The sequence below is a fragment of the Carcharhinus amblyrhynchos genome, chromosome 24, assembly GCF_965287045.1.
Source record: "Carcharhinus amblyrhynchos chromosome 24, sCarAmb.v2.hapA, whole genome shotgun sequence".
In the NCBI taxonomy this organism is placed as follows: Eukaryota; Metazoa; Chordata; class Chondrichthyes; order Carcharhiniformes; family Carcharhinidae; genus Carcharhinus; species Carcharhinus amblyrhynchos.
Genome location: NC_137347.1, coordinates 43,697,137 through 43,713,463, shown reverse-complemented (window position 1 = coordinate 43,713,463; position 16,327 = coordinate 43,697,137). Strand labels below are relative to the sequence as shown.

General features: G+C 45.0%; 1 protein-coding gene across 2 annotated transcripts; it reads right to left on the bottom strand.

Moving 5' to 3' along the window:
• Positions 1 to 2,538: 2,538 nt before the first annotated feature.
• On the bottom strand, positions 2,539 to 14,946 carry LOC145357832 (CD276 antigen-like). 2 transcript variants are annotated; one of them, XM_080211365.1, is made up of 4 exons: positions 14,794 to 14,946; positions 11,848 to 12,201; positions 3,894 to 4,178; positions 2,539 to 3,208 (listed from the first exon to the last, which is right to left on the bottom strand). In XM_080211365.1, exons 1-4 carry the CDS (start codon positions 14,807 to 14,809, stop codon positions 3,048 to 3,050), a joined length of 816 nt encoding a protein of 271 aa, XP_080067491.1. In that variant the 5' UTR covers positions 14,810 to 14,946; the 3' UTR covers positions 2,539 to 3,047. The 2 variants fall into 2 exon arrangements, with proteins under 2 accessions (XP_080067491.1, XP_080067490.1); XM_080211364.1 differs by lacking the exon at positions 14,794 to 14,946 and adding an exon at positions 14,260 to 14,417.
• Positions 14,947 to 16,327: the final 1,381 nt, after the last annotated feature.

Genomic DNA, 16,327 nt, shown 5'->3' with positions numbered 1-16,327 from the left:
GAGGCAGCGGGAAGTGTAGCCAGAGTCAATGGATGGGAGGCTGGTTTGCGTGATGAATTGGGCTTTTTGTAGTTTTTTTGTGGCCTTGGGCAGAGCAGGAGACAGACTAAGTTGTGATACAACCAGAAATAATGCTTTCTATGCTTTCAAATATTAATACACTTAGAGCACAAGTATTAATTATAATTCTCTGGGAACACAGGTATTAATTATCATCTTCTGGGAGCACAGGTATAAATGATCTTGCTTTGGGAGGCCAAGTATTAATTATGATGCTTTGGGAGTATTGCAGCGGGCTAAGGACGGACATGAGAGCATGAGAGCAAGACGCTGAGTTAAAATGGCAAGAAACAGCAAGGTTGGGATCATGCTTGTGGACTGAGCGAAGTGTTCCACAAAGCGACTTTGACGGGAAGCAGTTGACGTGGTGTTATTAGATTTCCAAAAGGCGTTTGATAAGGTGCCTCATCAAACATTGCTATAGAAGGTTAGGGTGCACGGAGCTGGGGGTAAGGTGTTAGCGTGGATAGAGGATTGGCTGTCTAATAGGAAGCAGAGAGTTGGTATCAATGGGTGCTATTCTGGTTGGCGGTTGGTGACTAGTGGAGTGCTGCAGGGATCGGTGCCAGGGCCTCAACTATTTACCATTTATATAGATGATCTGGAGGAGGGGGCTGAGTGTAGGGTGACAAAATTTGCTGATGACACGAAGATGAATGGAAAAGCAAATTGTGTGGAAGGTGCGGAAAGTCTGCAGAGAGATCTGGATAGCAGAGTGAGTGGGCGAGGACCTGGCAGATGGAGTATAATGTTAGCAAATGTGATGTTATCCACTTTGGTAGAAATAATAGTGGGAGAGATTATTATTTAAAAGGTGAAAAGCTGCAGCGTGCTACGGTGCAGAGGGACCTGGGGGTCCTTGTGCACGAATTGCAAAAACCCAGTCTGCAGGTGCAGCAGGTGATCAAGAAGGTGAATGGAATGTTGGCCTTTATAGCGAGGGGGATAGAATATAAAAGCAGGGAGGTCTTGCTGCAACTGTACAGGGTGTTGGTGAGGCCGCAACTGGAGTACTGTGTGCAGTTTTGGTCACCGCACTTGTGGAAGGATATATTGGCCTTGGAGGGAGTGCAGAGAAGGTTCATTAGGCTGATACCGGAAATGAGGGGGTTAGCCTATGAGGAGAGATTGAATAGACTGGGTCTGTACTCGTTCGAGTTTAGAAGGCTGAGGGGGGATCTTGTAGAGACATATAAGATAATGAAGGGGATAGATAGGGTAGAGATAGAGATTCTTCCTGCTTAGAAAGGATAGCAGAACTAGAGGGCACAGCCTCAAAATAAGTGGGGGGGGTGCTGCAGTTTAGATCGGAGCTGAGGAGGAACTTCTTCACTCAAAGGGTGGTGAATCTCTGGAATTCTCTGCCCGTTGAAGTGGTGGAGGCTACCTCGCTAAATATATTTAAGTCACGGGTAGATAGGTTTCTGATAGACAAGGGAATTAAGGGTTATGGGGAGAAAGCGGGAAAGTGGAACTGATCCACTTCAGATCAGCCATGATCTTGTTGAATGGCGGGGCAGGCTCGAAGGGCTAGATGGCCTACTCCTGCTCCTGTTTCTTATGTTCTTAAGCTCATGACTAACCTGCTACCTATATTCAATACTTACAGCCCTTATTGTTGAATCCAAAAATCTATTAATCTGAGTTTTGGTTATGTTCAGCAGCTAAACCCATGGGGATAGAGAATTCCAAACTTGAGTCAAGGGATTTTTTTCTCATTACATTCCTAAGTGACCAATTCTTACTCTGAGACTCTTGCCACTTCAGCATCTCAACATCAACTGTGTCAATCTTCTAAGTATTTTTTATGTCTCCATAAGATCACCTTGTTCATTCAACTCAATCCCTCCTGAGAAGATAATTGTCTTATCCCAGGAATCTATCTCATTGGCAATACACTGTTTGAACCCTAAACCAGCAAGGCTTAAATGGGCCTGGCTAAAATGACAATACCCACCTTCAGAATGAGCATGTCCCTGAAATTTCTTCCCCAAGTCTTGTCCATATCGACTCCAGTGAGAGGACACTTGATATCTGTGTGCGTCTCAAGAACATTCACAACCAGTGGGCAGCACAGTCTTCAGAGTATCGAACTAACATTGGCAACTTTTAGAATTATGGATTTAATTCATTTGATTTTATGTGTAAATTATATTAGTGATGCCTACTTTAACAGAAGGTATTTTGGAGCAGGTGTGTCCCTAGTGGCCATGTCTGTAGGTGTTGCAGGCACATAGGTCACATGCCTTCCTCCTAAGTAAGGATTCACGGTGCCTTTATGTCTGGCACACAACCCAATGTCACCAGAAAGTCTCTTTCATCCTGGAGATGGCCCAAATCCTGTTTTTCACAGATCAGGGTTGCAGCCTGTTTGTCTCTGTCTTTAAACTGCAGCCTGTCGGTTTAGTTTCTTGCCCAATTGTCCCAGAGTGCTTTACAAAACGTCATTTTAGATGGTCTGTTTGGCCACAACTCTAAGACCTCTTTGTCTCAATAATACCATTAGCTCGTACTTTTGGTCGAACAGAAGAAGGCCGATGACTTCTTCATTTCCGACCTTATTTCGCCTCACTCCTCCAGCCCGAAGTTATGTGGCGTCAGCCTTATCAGGTCTTGACCTTCTCCGGTCTTATTCATGTCTTAGGTTATGCGGAGTCAGTGTTTCTTATTTTTTTACCAAATACTTGACCAATTTTCCCATCATGCCACTACTTCATTCGTATAACTTCACATAAGCAGGTGAAGGCAAGAGATGTGATGCAGGTTTATTTAAACAATAAATATCTCCAAAAGCTTCTCATGCTGTACATAATGCACCGAGTTGTTTACAAACACGGTTTTCAAAATTTATACAATTTAAGTTAAATTTCTCCCGATCCTGCAGGAGATAATGGCATTCACATTTGGGCAGAGCTTTAAGAAGCAGTAATTCCATCTTGCTTCATGGCTACTTGGGCAGGTAATCACACATTTCCCTGAATGGTCCATCAGGAATTACAGAGTCCATTTTGAAATTCTCCTGTTATTTTACGAGGATGTTTGTTGCACACAACTGTCACCAGCATTAAAATGATGAGAAATTCAATGACAAGGAGAGAGACTGCAACTAACCATCGAATTCTTGTATTTGCTTTAGAAGCTTCCAATTCTGTGAAAAAGGAAAATAACTGTTGGTGGTTTCAGCATTAACTTCATTTCTTTTTGTTCATAAATTAAAATACAATGAAAGAATAATTAGTTTTAAGAATTCAATTTGTGATTTTCTTTTACACTGCATACTATAATAAGAGCCTAAATCAGGAACAAAGGTTAACAGAATATAACACCTTTAACATTGAAAACTTTTTAACATTGAAAACTTTTAAATTTGAGACATGTGGTGGTGATGGGCGCAGGGGGAAGGGGCAGACGCGGGGGGAGGGAAAGGGGGGCTGGTGAGGGGGAGGGGGCGGGTGACGGGAAGGGGGAGGGGAAAGGGGGAGGGGAAAGGGGGAAGGGGGAGGGGGGAAGGGGGAGGGGGGAAGGGGGAGGGGGGAAGGGGGAGGGGGGAAGGGGGAGGGGGGAAGGGGGGGGCACAGGCGAGGGAAAGGGGCGTGCGTGCGTGGGGAGGGGGATATGGGCGGAAGGGGGGAGGGGTGGGGAGGGGGAGGTGGTGGGTAGGGGGTGGGGGAGGGAGAGGCACGCGCGATAGGATAGGGAGAGTCAACAAGATGCTGGTTCCTGCACTTGACATCAATTCATTGTTCTCCATTAAGGTGTGTAATTCAGCACTGCATTACAAGACAACGTGAGCTTCAGAGTATAGAGTGTGTCGGATATACAAATGAACCTACCTTTAGAAAGGCCAAATGTTTGAGAGACTGATTGGTGTAGCACATCATTCCTTAATTTAAATGTGTAGTTAGAACTTCTATTGGCATCACTGACTTCCAGAATACTCTGCAGTGAATAGAGACCATCTCCACTTTGCTGGTATAAAGTCTCAGACAATGGAGAAATATCCTTGTTTTCTTCATTGTACCAGGAAACAGAAGCTTTGGGATAACCTTGGGATTCAAATTTGAACACTGTCCCAGAAGGTGTCAGTTGAATAAAAAAATCAGGTTCCTTGTAAAATGCTGCAGGGTAAATCCAGAAAAGTCATCAGAAACAAGAAATAAACAAAATTATGCCAACTAGGGTCTCCCCCCACTAATTACTGTAATTGAATGCAATAAAAAATTAAATGTTCAAATGACAAATCCAAGTACAAATGGACCAGTGGCAGTTAGTGATCAATTTGTAAAGATGTTTAAATCACAAATTAATAAATGTAGCTATAACATTACTACAATATCCAGCAGGCTGCTGTTAGAGCGAGATTCAGTATTGAGTAGAATACTGTTCAGCAGTTTAGATTGCCACTGATGGACAATAAGATATAGCCAATCAGGGTTAAATTCAGCTACTCATGTTCAATTGAAACTGACTTTTTATATGATGACAGCACCCCAGCTGAAGAAATGCCCTATAACGACTGCCTGAGCTGCATGTAACTCTTCTTGAAAATAAAGAGAGTCTCTGAGCGGCTGGCTGAGTGTGCTGTTTTTTGTTGTTACCCAGTCACTCTTCAGACTCATGGGCACAAATATCAACTTCTGATTTCACAACTACTCCCATGACTCTGGATTAAGAACACAAGAAATAGGAGCAGGAATAGGCCATCTAGCCCTTCAAGCCTGCCCCGCCATTCAATAAGATCATGGCTGATCTGCAGTGGATCAGTTCCACTTTCCCACTTTCTCCCCATAACCCTTAATTCCCTTGTCTGTCAAAAACCTACCGACCCGTGACTTAAATATATTCAGCGAGGTAGCCTCCACCACTTCAATGGGCAGAGAATTCCAGAGATTCACCACCCTTTGAGTGAAGAAGTTCCTCCTCATTGTTCCTGTGGAGCAGCATCGAGAGGCAGTGATATCTGGGCGTGTGTGGAGGTCGCGAGTAAGGTACATTTTCTTGTTTATATTTTTTAACTTTTATTTCTAGTTTAAAGTCGCGAGTAGCGGTGGTTTTTTTTTCTTTTTTTGAATTAGTTCGAAACCGGAAGTCGTCACTAGGACGCTTACCGGTATTTGTAGTTTTTTTTTCGGGTCTCCGACCCTATAAATCGGCACAAAGAGGAGACCCGATCCTCTACACTGGTAGAGAATCCCACCCTCCCACCTCCTCTAACCTAATTATAAGCGTGTGGGAAGTTTTTTTTGTTGTTTTTTCTTTTCTGCTGGAAATTGTTTCAGGGATGGCAGTTCAGGCAGTAAGCTGCATGTCCTGTGGTATGTATGTGGTGAGGGACATCAGTAGTGTTTCTGTTGATTTTACCTGTAGGAAGTGTATACAATTGCAGCTTCTAGAGAAGCGTGTTAAGGAGCTGGAGTTGGAATTGGAGGAACTCCAGATAATTCGGGAGGCTGAGGCAGACACAGATAGGAGTTATAAGGAGATAGTCACTCCTAGAAATGAGTCTTGGGTAACTGCCAGGAAGAGGGGAAAGAAGCAATTGGGGGGACAATCCCCTGGGGCTGTTCCCCTCCAAAATAGGTTTTCTGTCCTGGAGGCTACAGTTGAGGAGGAATCAACTGGAGATAGCCAAAGGGAGCAGGTCTCTGGAGGTGAGCCTGTTGTGAAGGCTCAGGTGGTTAGGGGATGTAAAAGATTGGGCCTCGTGATTGGGGACTCCACAGTTAGGGGGACAGATAGGAGAGTCAGAGGTAATGGTAGGGACTCAGGGCTGGTGTGTTGCCTCCCAGGGGCTGGGGTCCGGGATGTTTCAGAGAGGGTGTTCAGGACTCTTAAGGGTGAGGGGGATCAACCCCAAGTCATAGTTCATGTGGGGACGCATGACATAGGGAGGTTAAGGGAAGGGGATATTAAGCAGAAATTTATGGAGTTGGGGTGGAAACTTAAGGCCAAGTCGGACAGGGTGGTTATCTCCGGACTCTTGCCTGTGCCACGGGATAGTGTAGAGCGGAACAGGGAGAGGGAAAGTTTGAACTCGTGGCTGAGGGGATGGTGCAGGAGGGAGGGGTTCAGGTTCTTGAGCAATTGGGGCTCATTCTGGGGAAGGTGGGACCTCTACAGGAGTGATGGTCTACACCTGAATCAGAGGGGAACCAATATCTTGGGGGGAAAATTTGCTAAGGCTATGCAGGGGGGTTTAAACTGATTCAGAGGGGGGGTGGGGTCCTGAGTAGCAGGGGTGAAAGTGAAGGGGGCACAGATGGGGACTGCAATGCACAGCATCGTGGGGGTGAAGTGGAGCAGGGTTTGAAATGTGTATACTTTAATGCGAGGAGTATTCGCAATAAAGTGGATGAACTTGCAGCGTGGATCAGTACCTGGGACTTTGATGTTGTGGCCATTTCAGAGACATGGATAGAGCAGGGACAGGAATGGTTGTTGCAGGTTCCGGGGTTCAAATGCTTCAGTCGGAGTAGAGAAGGAGGTAGAAGTGGGGGGGAGGGGTAGCATTATTAGTCAAGGATTGTATCACAGTGTCAAAGAGGAAGTTTGATGAGGACTTGTCTGTTGAGGTAGTATGGGCTGAGGTTAGAAATAGGAGGAGAGGTCACCCTGTTGGGAGTCTTTTATAGACCTCCTAAAAGTTCTAGAGAGGTTGAGGAAAGGATTGCGGAGATGATCCTGGATAGGAGTGAAACAGGGTAATTGTTATGGGGGACTTTAACTTTACTAATATTGATTGGAATAGCTATAGCTCTAGCTCATTAGAAGGGTCAGTTTTTGTACAAAGCGTGCAGGAAGGTTTCTTGACTCAGTATGTTGACAGGCCAACTAGAGGTGAGGCTATATTGGATTTGGTGCTGGGAAATGAGCCAGACCAGGTGCTAGACTTGGAAGTTGGGGTGCATTTTGGTGATAGTGACCACAATTCGGTTACGTTCACCTTAGTGATGGAAAGGGATAGGCAGGAACCTCGGGTCAGTAGTTTTAGCTGGGGGAAGGGTGATTATGAGGCTATTAGGAGAGAATTAGGAAGCATAGGTTGGACTAGGAGACTACAGGGTCTCGGAACGTCTGAAATGTGGAGTTTTCTCAAGGAGCAGCTACTGCGAGTCCTTGATATGTATGTCCCTGTCAGGCGAGGAGGAATTGGTCGAGCTAGGGAACCGTGGTGCATTAGGAAAGTTGATTCGCTGGTTAAAAAGAAAAAGGAGGTTTATGTCCGGATGAGACTTGAGGGCTCAGGTAGTGCACTAGAGAGCTTTAGATTGGCTAGGAGGGAGTTAAAGAGGGAGTTAAGAAGGGCTAAAAGAGGACATGAGAAGACTTTGGCTGACAGGATTAAGGAGAATCCTAAGGCGTTCTACAGATATGTTAAGAACAAAAGGTTGGTTAGGGCAAGATTAGGGCCAGTTAGAGACAGCAGTGGGAATTTATGTGTGGAACCGAAAGAGATTGGAGAGGCATTGAACCAATATTTCTCTTCGGTGTTCACGCAGGGGGACATAAATGTAGCTGTGGTGAACACTGGGTTACAGGGTTGTAAACTGGACAGTATTGCAGTTGATAAGGAGGATGTGCTAGTTATTCTTGAGGGTTTGAAAATAGATAAGTCCCCTGGGCCGGACGGGATTTACCCTAGGATTCTCTGGGAGGCAAGAGAGGTGATTGCAGAGCCTCTGGCTCTGATCTTCAGGTCATTGTTGGTCACCGGTATAGTGCCAGAAGATTGGAGGTTAGCGAATGTTGTCCCATTGTTTAAGAAGGGGAACAGAGACTTCCCTGGGAATTATAGACCGGTGAGTCTTACTTCTGTTGTGGGCAAGGTTTTAGAAAAAATTATTAGGGATAGGATTTATAGTTATTTGGAGAGGAATGAAATGATTAGAGATAGTCAGCATGGTTTTGTGGAGGGTAGGTCATGCCTTACTAACCTTATTGAGTTTTTTGAGAAAGTGACCAAAGAGGTGGATGGGGGTAAGGCAGTTGACATGGTATATATGGACTTTAGTAAGGCGTTTGATAAGGTTCACCATGGAAGCCTTCTGCAGAAATTGCAGATGTATGGGATTGAGGGTGATTTAGGAAATTGGATCAGGAATTGGCTGGCGGATAGGAGACAGAGGGTGGTGGTTGATGGTAAGTATTCGACATGGAGTTCAGTTATGAGTGGTGTGCCTCAGGGATCTGTTTTGGGGCCACTGCTGTTTGTAATTTTTATAAATGATCTGGATGAGGGTATAGCTGGGTGGATTAGTAAATTTGCTGATGACACCAAAGTCGGAGGTGTGGTAGATAGTGAGGAAGGGTGTCTTAGTCTGCAGGGAGACTTGGACAAGTTGCAGAGCTGGGCCGAGAGGTGGAGGATGGAGTTTAATGCGGAAAAGTGTGAGGTAATTCACTTTGGCAGGAATAATGGATGTGTAGAGTATAGGGCTAATGGTAGGACTCTGAATATGTGGATGAACAGAGGGATCTAGGTGTATGTTACATAGATCCCTGAAAGTTGGGAATCAAGCAGATAGGGTTGTTAGGAAGGCATACGGTGTCTTGGCGTTTATTGGTAGGGGGATTGAATTTAGGAGCCGCAGCGTCATGTTGCAACTGTACAAAACTCTGGTGCGTCCACACTTGGAGTATTGTGTGCAGTTCTGGTCCCCACATTATAGGAAGGATGTGGAGGCTTTGGAGAGGGTGCAGAGGAGGTTTACCAGGATGTTGCCTGGTATGGAGGGGAGGTCCTATGAGGAGAGACTGAGGGATTTGAGTTAGAAAGTTTTTGTTAGAAAGAAGGTGGCTGCGAGGGGACCTTATTGAAACATATAAGATGATTAGAGGTTTAGATAGGGTGGACAGTGATAGCCTTTTTCCTCGGATGGAGAAAGCTAGCACGAGGGGGCATAACTTTAAATTAAGGGGTGGTAGTTATAGGACGGATGTCAGGGGTAGGTTCTTTACCCAGAGGGTGGTGAGGGATTGGAATGCCCTGCCTGCTGGAGTGGTAAATGCGCCTAGTTTGAGGGCGTTTAAGAGATCCGTGGATAGGTTTATGGATGGAAAGGGTTTGGTTTAGGTTAGAGGGTCATTGTTTTTTAACTGGTCGGCGCAACATCGTGGGCCGAAGGGCCTGTTCTGCGCTGTAATGTTCTATGTTCAACTCTGATCTAAACTGCACCCCCCCTCCTTATCTTGAGGCTGTGCCCTCTAGTCCTGCTATCCTTTCTAAGCAGGAAGAATCTCTCTACCTCTACCCTATCCATCCCTTTCATTATCTTATATGTCTCTATAAGATCCCCCCTCATCCTTCTAAACTCCAACGAGTACAGACCCAGTCTATTTAGTCTCTCTTCATAGTCCAACCCCCCTCATCTCCGGTATCAGCCTGGTGAACCTCCTCTTCACTCCCTCCAAAGCCAAAATATCCTTGCGCAAGTGCGGCGACCAAAATTGCACACAGTACTCCAGCTGCGGCCTCACCAGTACCCTGTACAGTTGCAGCAAGACCTCCCTGCTTTTATATTCTATCCGCCTCGTTATAAAGGCCAGCATCCCATTCGCCTTCTTGATCACCTGCAAACTGAGTTTTTGCGACTCATGCACAAGGACCCCCAGGTCCCTCTGCACCGTAGCATGCTGCAGCGTTTCGTCCTTTAAATAGTAATCCCTCCGACTATTACTTCTGCCAAAGTGGATAACCTCACACTTGCTAACATTATACTCCATCTGCCAGGTCATAAGAACATAAGAAATAGGAGCAGGAGTAGGCCATCTAGCCCCTCGAGCCTGCCCCGCCATTCAATAAGATCATGGCTGATCTGTCGTGTCTCAGTTCCACATTCCCGCCCTCTCCCCATAACCCTTAATCCCCTCGCCTATCAAAAACCCATCAACACGCGTCTTAAAAATATTTAGCGAGGTAGCCTCCACCACTTCAACGGGTAGAGACTTCCAGAGATTCACCACCCTTTGAGTGAAGAAGTTCCTCCTCAACTCTGTTCTAAACCACCCCCCCTTTATCTTGAGGCTGTGCCCCCTAGTCCTACTGTCCTTTCTGAGCAGGAAGAGCCTCTCCACCTCTATCCTATCCATCCCATTCATCATCTTATACGGCTCAATGAGATCTCCCCTCATTCTTCTAAACTCTAACGAGTACAAACCTAGTTTATTCAGCCTCTCCTCATAGCTCAACCCCCACAACTCCGGTATCAGCCTAGTAAACCTCCTCTGCACTCCCTCCAAGGCCAAAATATCCTTGCGTAAGTGCGACGACCAAAACTGCACACAGTACTCCAGCTGCGGCCTCACCAATGCCCTATACAGCTGCAGCAAGACCTCCCTACTTTTATATTCAATCCCCCTCACTATGAAGGCCAGCATCCCATTCGCCTTCCTGACCACCTGCTGCACCTGCAGGCTGGGTTTTTGCGACTCATGCACAAGGACCCCGAGGTCCCTCTGCACTGTCGCCTGCTGCAGTTTTTCGCCCCGTAAGTAATAGTCCTTCCTATCATTATTCCTACCAAAGTGGACCACCTCACATCTGCCAACATTAAATTCCATTTGCCAGTTCCTGGCCCATTCGCCCAGCCTATCTAGATCCTTCTGCAGACTCTCCACACCCTCCGCACAATTTGCCGTTCCACCAATCTTGGTGTCATCAGCAAATTTTGACACCATACACTCGGTTCCCTCCTCCAGATCATCTATATAAATGGTAAATAGCTAAGGCCCCAGAACCGACCCCTGGGGCACTCCACTAGTCACCAACCGCCAATCCGAATAGCACCCATTGACCCCCACTCTCTGCCTCCTATTTGACAGCCAATCCTCCATCCACGCTAACACCCTACCCCCAACTCCATGCCCCCTGACGTTCTGTAATAACCTCTTGTGAGGCACCTTGTCAAACGCCTTCTGAAAATCAAGGAAGACCACTTCCACCGGCTCTCCTCTATCCACCGCCCTAGACACATCCTCATTGAACTCCAATAAATTTGTCAGACACGACTTCCCCTTAACGAAACCGTGCTGCGTCTGCTCTATCAAGCAATTCCCCTCAAGATGCCTCGCTATTTCCTCCTTGATTACGGATTCTAAGGTCCTCACCCACTCACTCAGCCTATCCAGATCCCTCTGCAGACTTTCCACACCCTCTAAGTAATTTGCTTTTCCATTCATCTTCGTGGGAAGATGAGTGCCAGTTCTGGTTGGGAAGATTTCCATGTTTCCAGCCAGAACTGGCAGCTTCTGAACTCAATTTGATCAATCTAGCAGATGGGAAAATGTAAATGAGTTTTAGCAAATAGGATCTGATCATTCTATCCACAAGATTCATCACATTTCACTGGGATTCTGTCATGAGATTTAGAATACAAATTGAAGCACGTGTTTACTTTTTCCATTCCTGCTATTTTTCCCTCCCCTTATCCCCTTGCTCCTGTAGGGGTTTGAAGCTTTGCTGGGGTAAACAGTGTCATGTTCAATGGTTTAAATCATCATCATTCACGTACATAACTCTCAATATTCACCTATGACAGGTACATCAGATTAATGTCCAATTGGTAAAGTGAACAGCCAATAGGGGAGTTTCCACCTTAACAGAGACGTGGCAAGGTCGGCCAATACCCTGCTGGCACTGTTGGGAGTAGAAAGGAGCTAAACCCTTTGCCAATCCATTTTGGTCTGTACTGCTTACTTTAGACACTCAGTTAGACTCACTGGATCATTGCAGGTGACCAAGAAGCATGATTTTGATATATAGCACAGAGAACAAAAAAAAGTAAGTACCGGCGAATATTAGTGACAGTGTGTCCTGGTCACTTCCCTTTACATTACTGACAAAGCACTTGTATTGTCCAGCATCCTCTGCTCTCACTCCTTCCAGCTTCATTGAGGCATTCCCATGTTTTAATTCCTCCAGGAATAAGCTTGTCCTCCCCGAATAACGAGAGCTTTGGTGACTCTGTTGCTCTTTTCCATAATAATAACTAAAAACAACTTCCTCGGTCTCGACTCGTTGCCAGTTGATGACCAATGCGTCCAGTGATGATTTATCCTGAACTGTAAAGCTACATCTCAGCACTGTATACTGGCCGTAGATAGCAGTCACTGGTGTCTCTGAGGTATAAACCCTAAATTCAGCTGGGAAGGAAAAGAAATAAATTAGTAACAGAATGGAGGAGATTTATTGCAAAGATCTGTTTAAGGACAGTCAATCTGAGCATATTTAACCTTGAACACATCAAAAAAACAATCTGCAAGTTATTTCTCTGTCTTCTCTCTTCTTTTCTCCCCTTCCCCTGATGGGTTGATATTTCCTCATACATTGTCTCACCGACTCACTCAACGAACGTTACAGGAACTGAACTACTGAACTGGTCAAGGCCATTGCCCCGCATCAGGACAGAATCCAAAATCCATCTTTTTAAACCTACTGTAGTCAGTGAACACCAGGCTCCCTGTTCCCTTGCAGTCCAATTCAGTCTGGCCCCAGTTTAAAATTTGTTCAGCGCAGACTACGCAACAAGTCTAGTATCTCCTTGTGTGCGTGCCTGGTGTCAAAGCAAGGTCTCTGCCACCCTGAGGGAGAACAGAAAGTTTGGAAATTGATGGGAATATTAAAATAAACATGGAATGCTGAGAGATGACAAGGAGCAGATAAATAACTTCAACACATGTGACATCGAGGGTACCAAAAGTCCAAATATAAATCAATATAATAAATATTAGCTGAATAACCATGAATGTACTAACACCATTGAAGGAATCAGTAATGATTGAAATGCCTGGTGCAGAGGGATAAGAACATAAGAAATAGGAGCAGGAGTAGGCCATCTAGCCCTTCGAGCCTGCCCCGCCATTCAATAAGATCATGGCTGATCTGAAGTGGATTAGTTCCACTTTCCCGCTTTCTCCCCATAACCCTTAATTCCCCTATCAGAAATCTATCTACCCGTGACTTAAATATATTCAGCGAGGTAGCCTCCACCATTTCAATGGTCCTAGCACTGGACTGGATAATTGGTTAAATACTGGTCTTTCAACTCTGGGATTAGGGATGAATCCAAACCAAGTTGAGAATCATCATGAATTGATACCACATGGAGAGTTAGTTTCCCTCCAGATCCCACTGGCCATGAACATAGAATATAAAACTGCCACTAAATTAGCAATCTCACTTCAAGTTTCACAGGCTGAGTAAGATCATCGGAGGGAAAATGTTAGAAGTGCTCTAGACTGATTAGATTGAAAATAGAAAATAAAATAACAAGGTGCTGGAAAAGCTCAGCAAAAAGTCTGACAACACCAGGTTTCAGTCCAACCGATTTATTTGATAGTAAACTCACTAGCTTTCGGGTTAGCCACTTCGTCAGGCGAATGGAGAGTTCTGGCCTCAGAGCATATAAAGCACAGACAGTTTACAGATTACTGATTAGAATGCAAATCTTTACACCTAACCTGCTGTTCAAGTCTTAAAGTGGTTAACAATGTGTGTGTTCAAGTCTTAAAGTGACTTTAAGACTTAAAGTGACTTTAAGACTTGAACAGCAGGTTAGGTGTAAAGATTCGCATTCTAATCAGTAATCTGTAAACTGTCTGTGCTTTATATGCTCTGTCTGAGGCCAGAACTCTCCATTCACCTGACGAAGGGGCTAACCCGAAAGCTAGTGAATTTACTATCAAATAAATCGGTTGGACCTGGTGTTGTCAGACTTTTTACTGTGTTTACCCCAGTCCAACACCGGCATATCCACATCAAAGCTCAGCAAGTCAGACAGCATCTACTTCCAGCTTGCGTGTCTTTGGTCAGAGTTCTGATGAAAGATCAAGCGACCCAATACGTTGACTGTTTCATTCCACAAATTATTCAGAAATTCAGCAACTAGGAGTTGAAATGTTCAGTTCCCCAACACAGGCCACTCTCCTCAAAACTTAACCACAACATAAAATCAGTAAAAAGCACAGAAAACGCTGAACTCTTTTAGTAAACACACACCAGACTGTTTGTTCTCAAAATAATTTGGTTCTTTTTCACCACTAGAAAAATATTTACAGGAACTACCCACCAAAATTACCAGACATTACAAATAAAAATGTACTTGCTCTGGGTCCTATTGCTAATCTGGTGAAAAGGACAGTTTAAACTGTGTAGATTATTTACTAAAATATGTCAGAAAACACTTTAATTGAAAGACTTACCACGAGTTGAACTGAATACAGTCACCAGCAAAGCAGCAAGCAGGTTTGTCAAAACACTTTGATCACTTTTCATAATATTTAATCTGCAACAGATCAATTCATTCATCGGACGGGGGCACAGCCGCCACCTGTAACTCCGCTCAGTTCCACCTCTCTCAGCTCTGCTCACCTACCCAGTCTTGTGGGTATAATATAACCTGTGTTACAAAACCGGGCGGTTCCGGAATGAGACATTATATCTCGTCATGATTCATGTGTTTGTGTGCACTAGGAATTCCCCATGATGAATTCTTATCAAGACTGGGTGGAATGCAGTTTCCATTCTCGCCGCGGTTTATTTCTGGTTCTGTCCCAGTTTTGTTTTAAAGCGGGTGCGTTATTTTCAATGTAGATGCAGCCTCTGTGAAACATCGGACAGACTCCCAACAACATGACATAAAATCACCACAGACAGAAAATAAAAACTAGGTAATTGACAGCAGCTAATATCTGTGCAGAGAGAAACAGAGTTAATGTGTCACATTGTGTACATACCAGCTACAAGATGCATTGTAACAAGGCTCCTTAGACAGCAATCTCCAACCCCAGGACATCAGAAAGGGATCCAGGATGTGTTTAACACAGACTGCCGGAAACAAGGCATCAAAAACGTCCAAATACTTGTTACTATTTACATTTGTGTTCCGGTTACCATGAGCACGTCGCTCCTTCTCCGAGTTTCTGTGAAACGTAATGATGATATATGTTAGCATTAGCATAATGAATATTAACCCTTCACAAACTACAGCATCCAGAGAAACTGATCACTGGATTTTAAATTTCAATTCAAATTTCATCATCTACTGCATTGTGATTCGTACCCTGGTCCTCAGGACATTATGTGGGTATGCCGGCGTTGGACTGGCGTAAACACAGTAAAAAGTCTGACAACACCAGGTTTTAGTCCAACCGATTTATTTGATAATATACTCACTAGCTTTCGGGGTTACCCCCTTCGTCAGGTGAATGGAGAGTTCTGGCCTCAGACAGAGCATATAAAGCACAGACAGTTTAGAGATTACTGATTAAAATGCGAATCCTTACACCTAACCTGCTGTTCAAGACCTGAAGTGGCTGTAATGTGAGTGGAAGGAGCACTGATCACAGTTTAAAGAGATGTGTATTGTCTCCAGACAGTACAGTAAGTGAGGTTTTGCAAACCCAGGCAAGTCATGGGGGTTACAGATAGTGCGACATGAACCCAAGATCCCTGTTGAGACCGTCCTCATGTGTGCGGAACTTGGCTATCAGTCTCTGCTCAGCGACTCTGCGCTGTCGTGTGTCGTGAAGGCCGCCTTGGAGAATGCTTACCCGAAGGTCAGATGCTGAATGCCCGTGACCACTGAAGTGTTCGCCAACAGGAAGGGAACAGTCTTGCCTGGTGACTGTCGAGCGATGTTCATTCATCCGTTGTCGTAGCGTCAGGACATTAGCCTGGGTCTCTGGATTACTGGTCCAGTGACAACACTACTGTGCCACTGCCTCCCTCTTGATGTCAGGCCCGTCCCCCTGATGTTGGGGGGCAGTAACTCTCACTTCAGCTCTTTTTTTAAGGTCACTGACCATTTATCAGAATAAGGAGGAATTTGAGATCTAACAATATTTAACCAAGGGAGCATTGGCCAATATTCACTGTAAATCCACCCAGTAAAAATGTATTTGGGGACCAGGATCTCAAACTATTGTTAACGAGGTGCAGTGACCTCCCTGCCCCAATAATGTGGATAATCTACAGTCACCTAGAAACCTAGAGGTGATCCTCCAAATCCAATGTGAAGAAAAGTGGCCCAACAACTACAATGTGCCCAGTATTGTAATGCTAATCAGACAGAACAACTTCACTGGGCAGGACATGTCATTCTACTGCCAGACACCAGACCCACTGCTCTCTTCAGAACTTGGTCATGGTTTAGACGCCACCTGCCCTGCGCATGGCACAGTTTTCAGGTCACACACTGGGTTTAATCGCCATCTTAGAACCCATCAAACCAGAGTGAGTGCATATCATGCTCAATCCTGTGAGACTGCC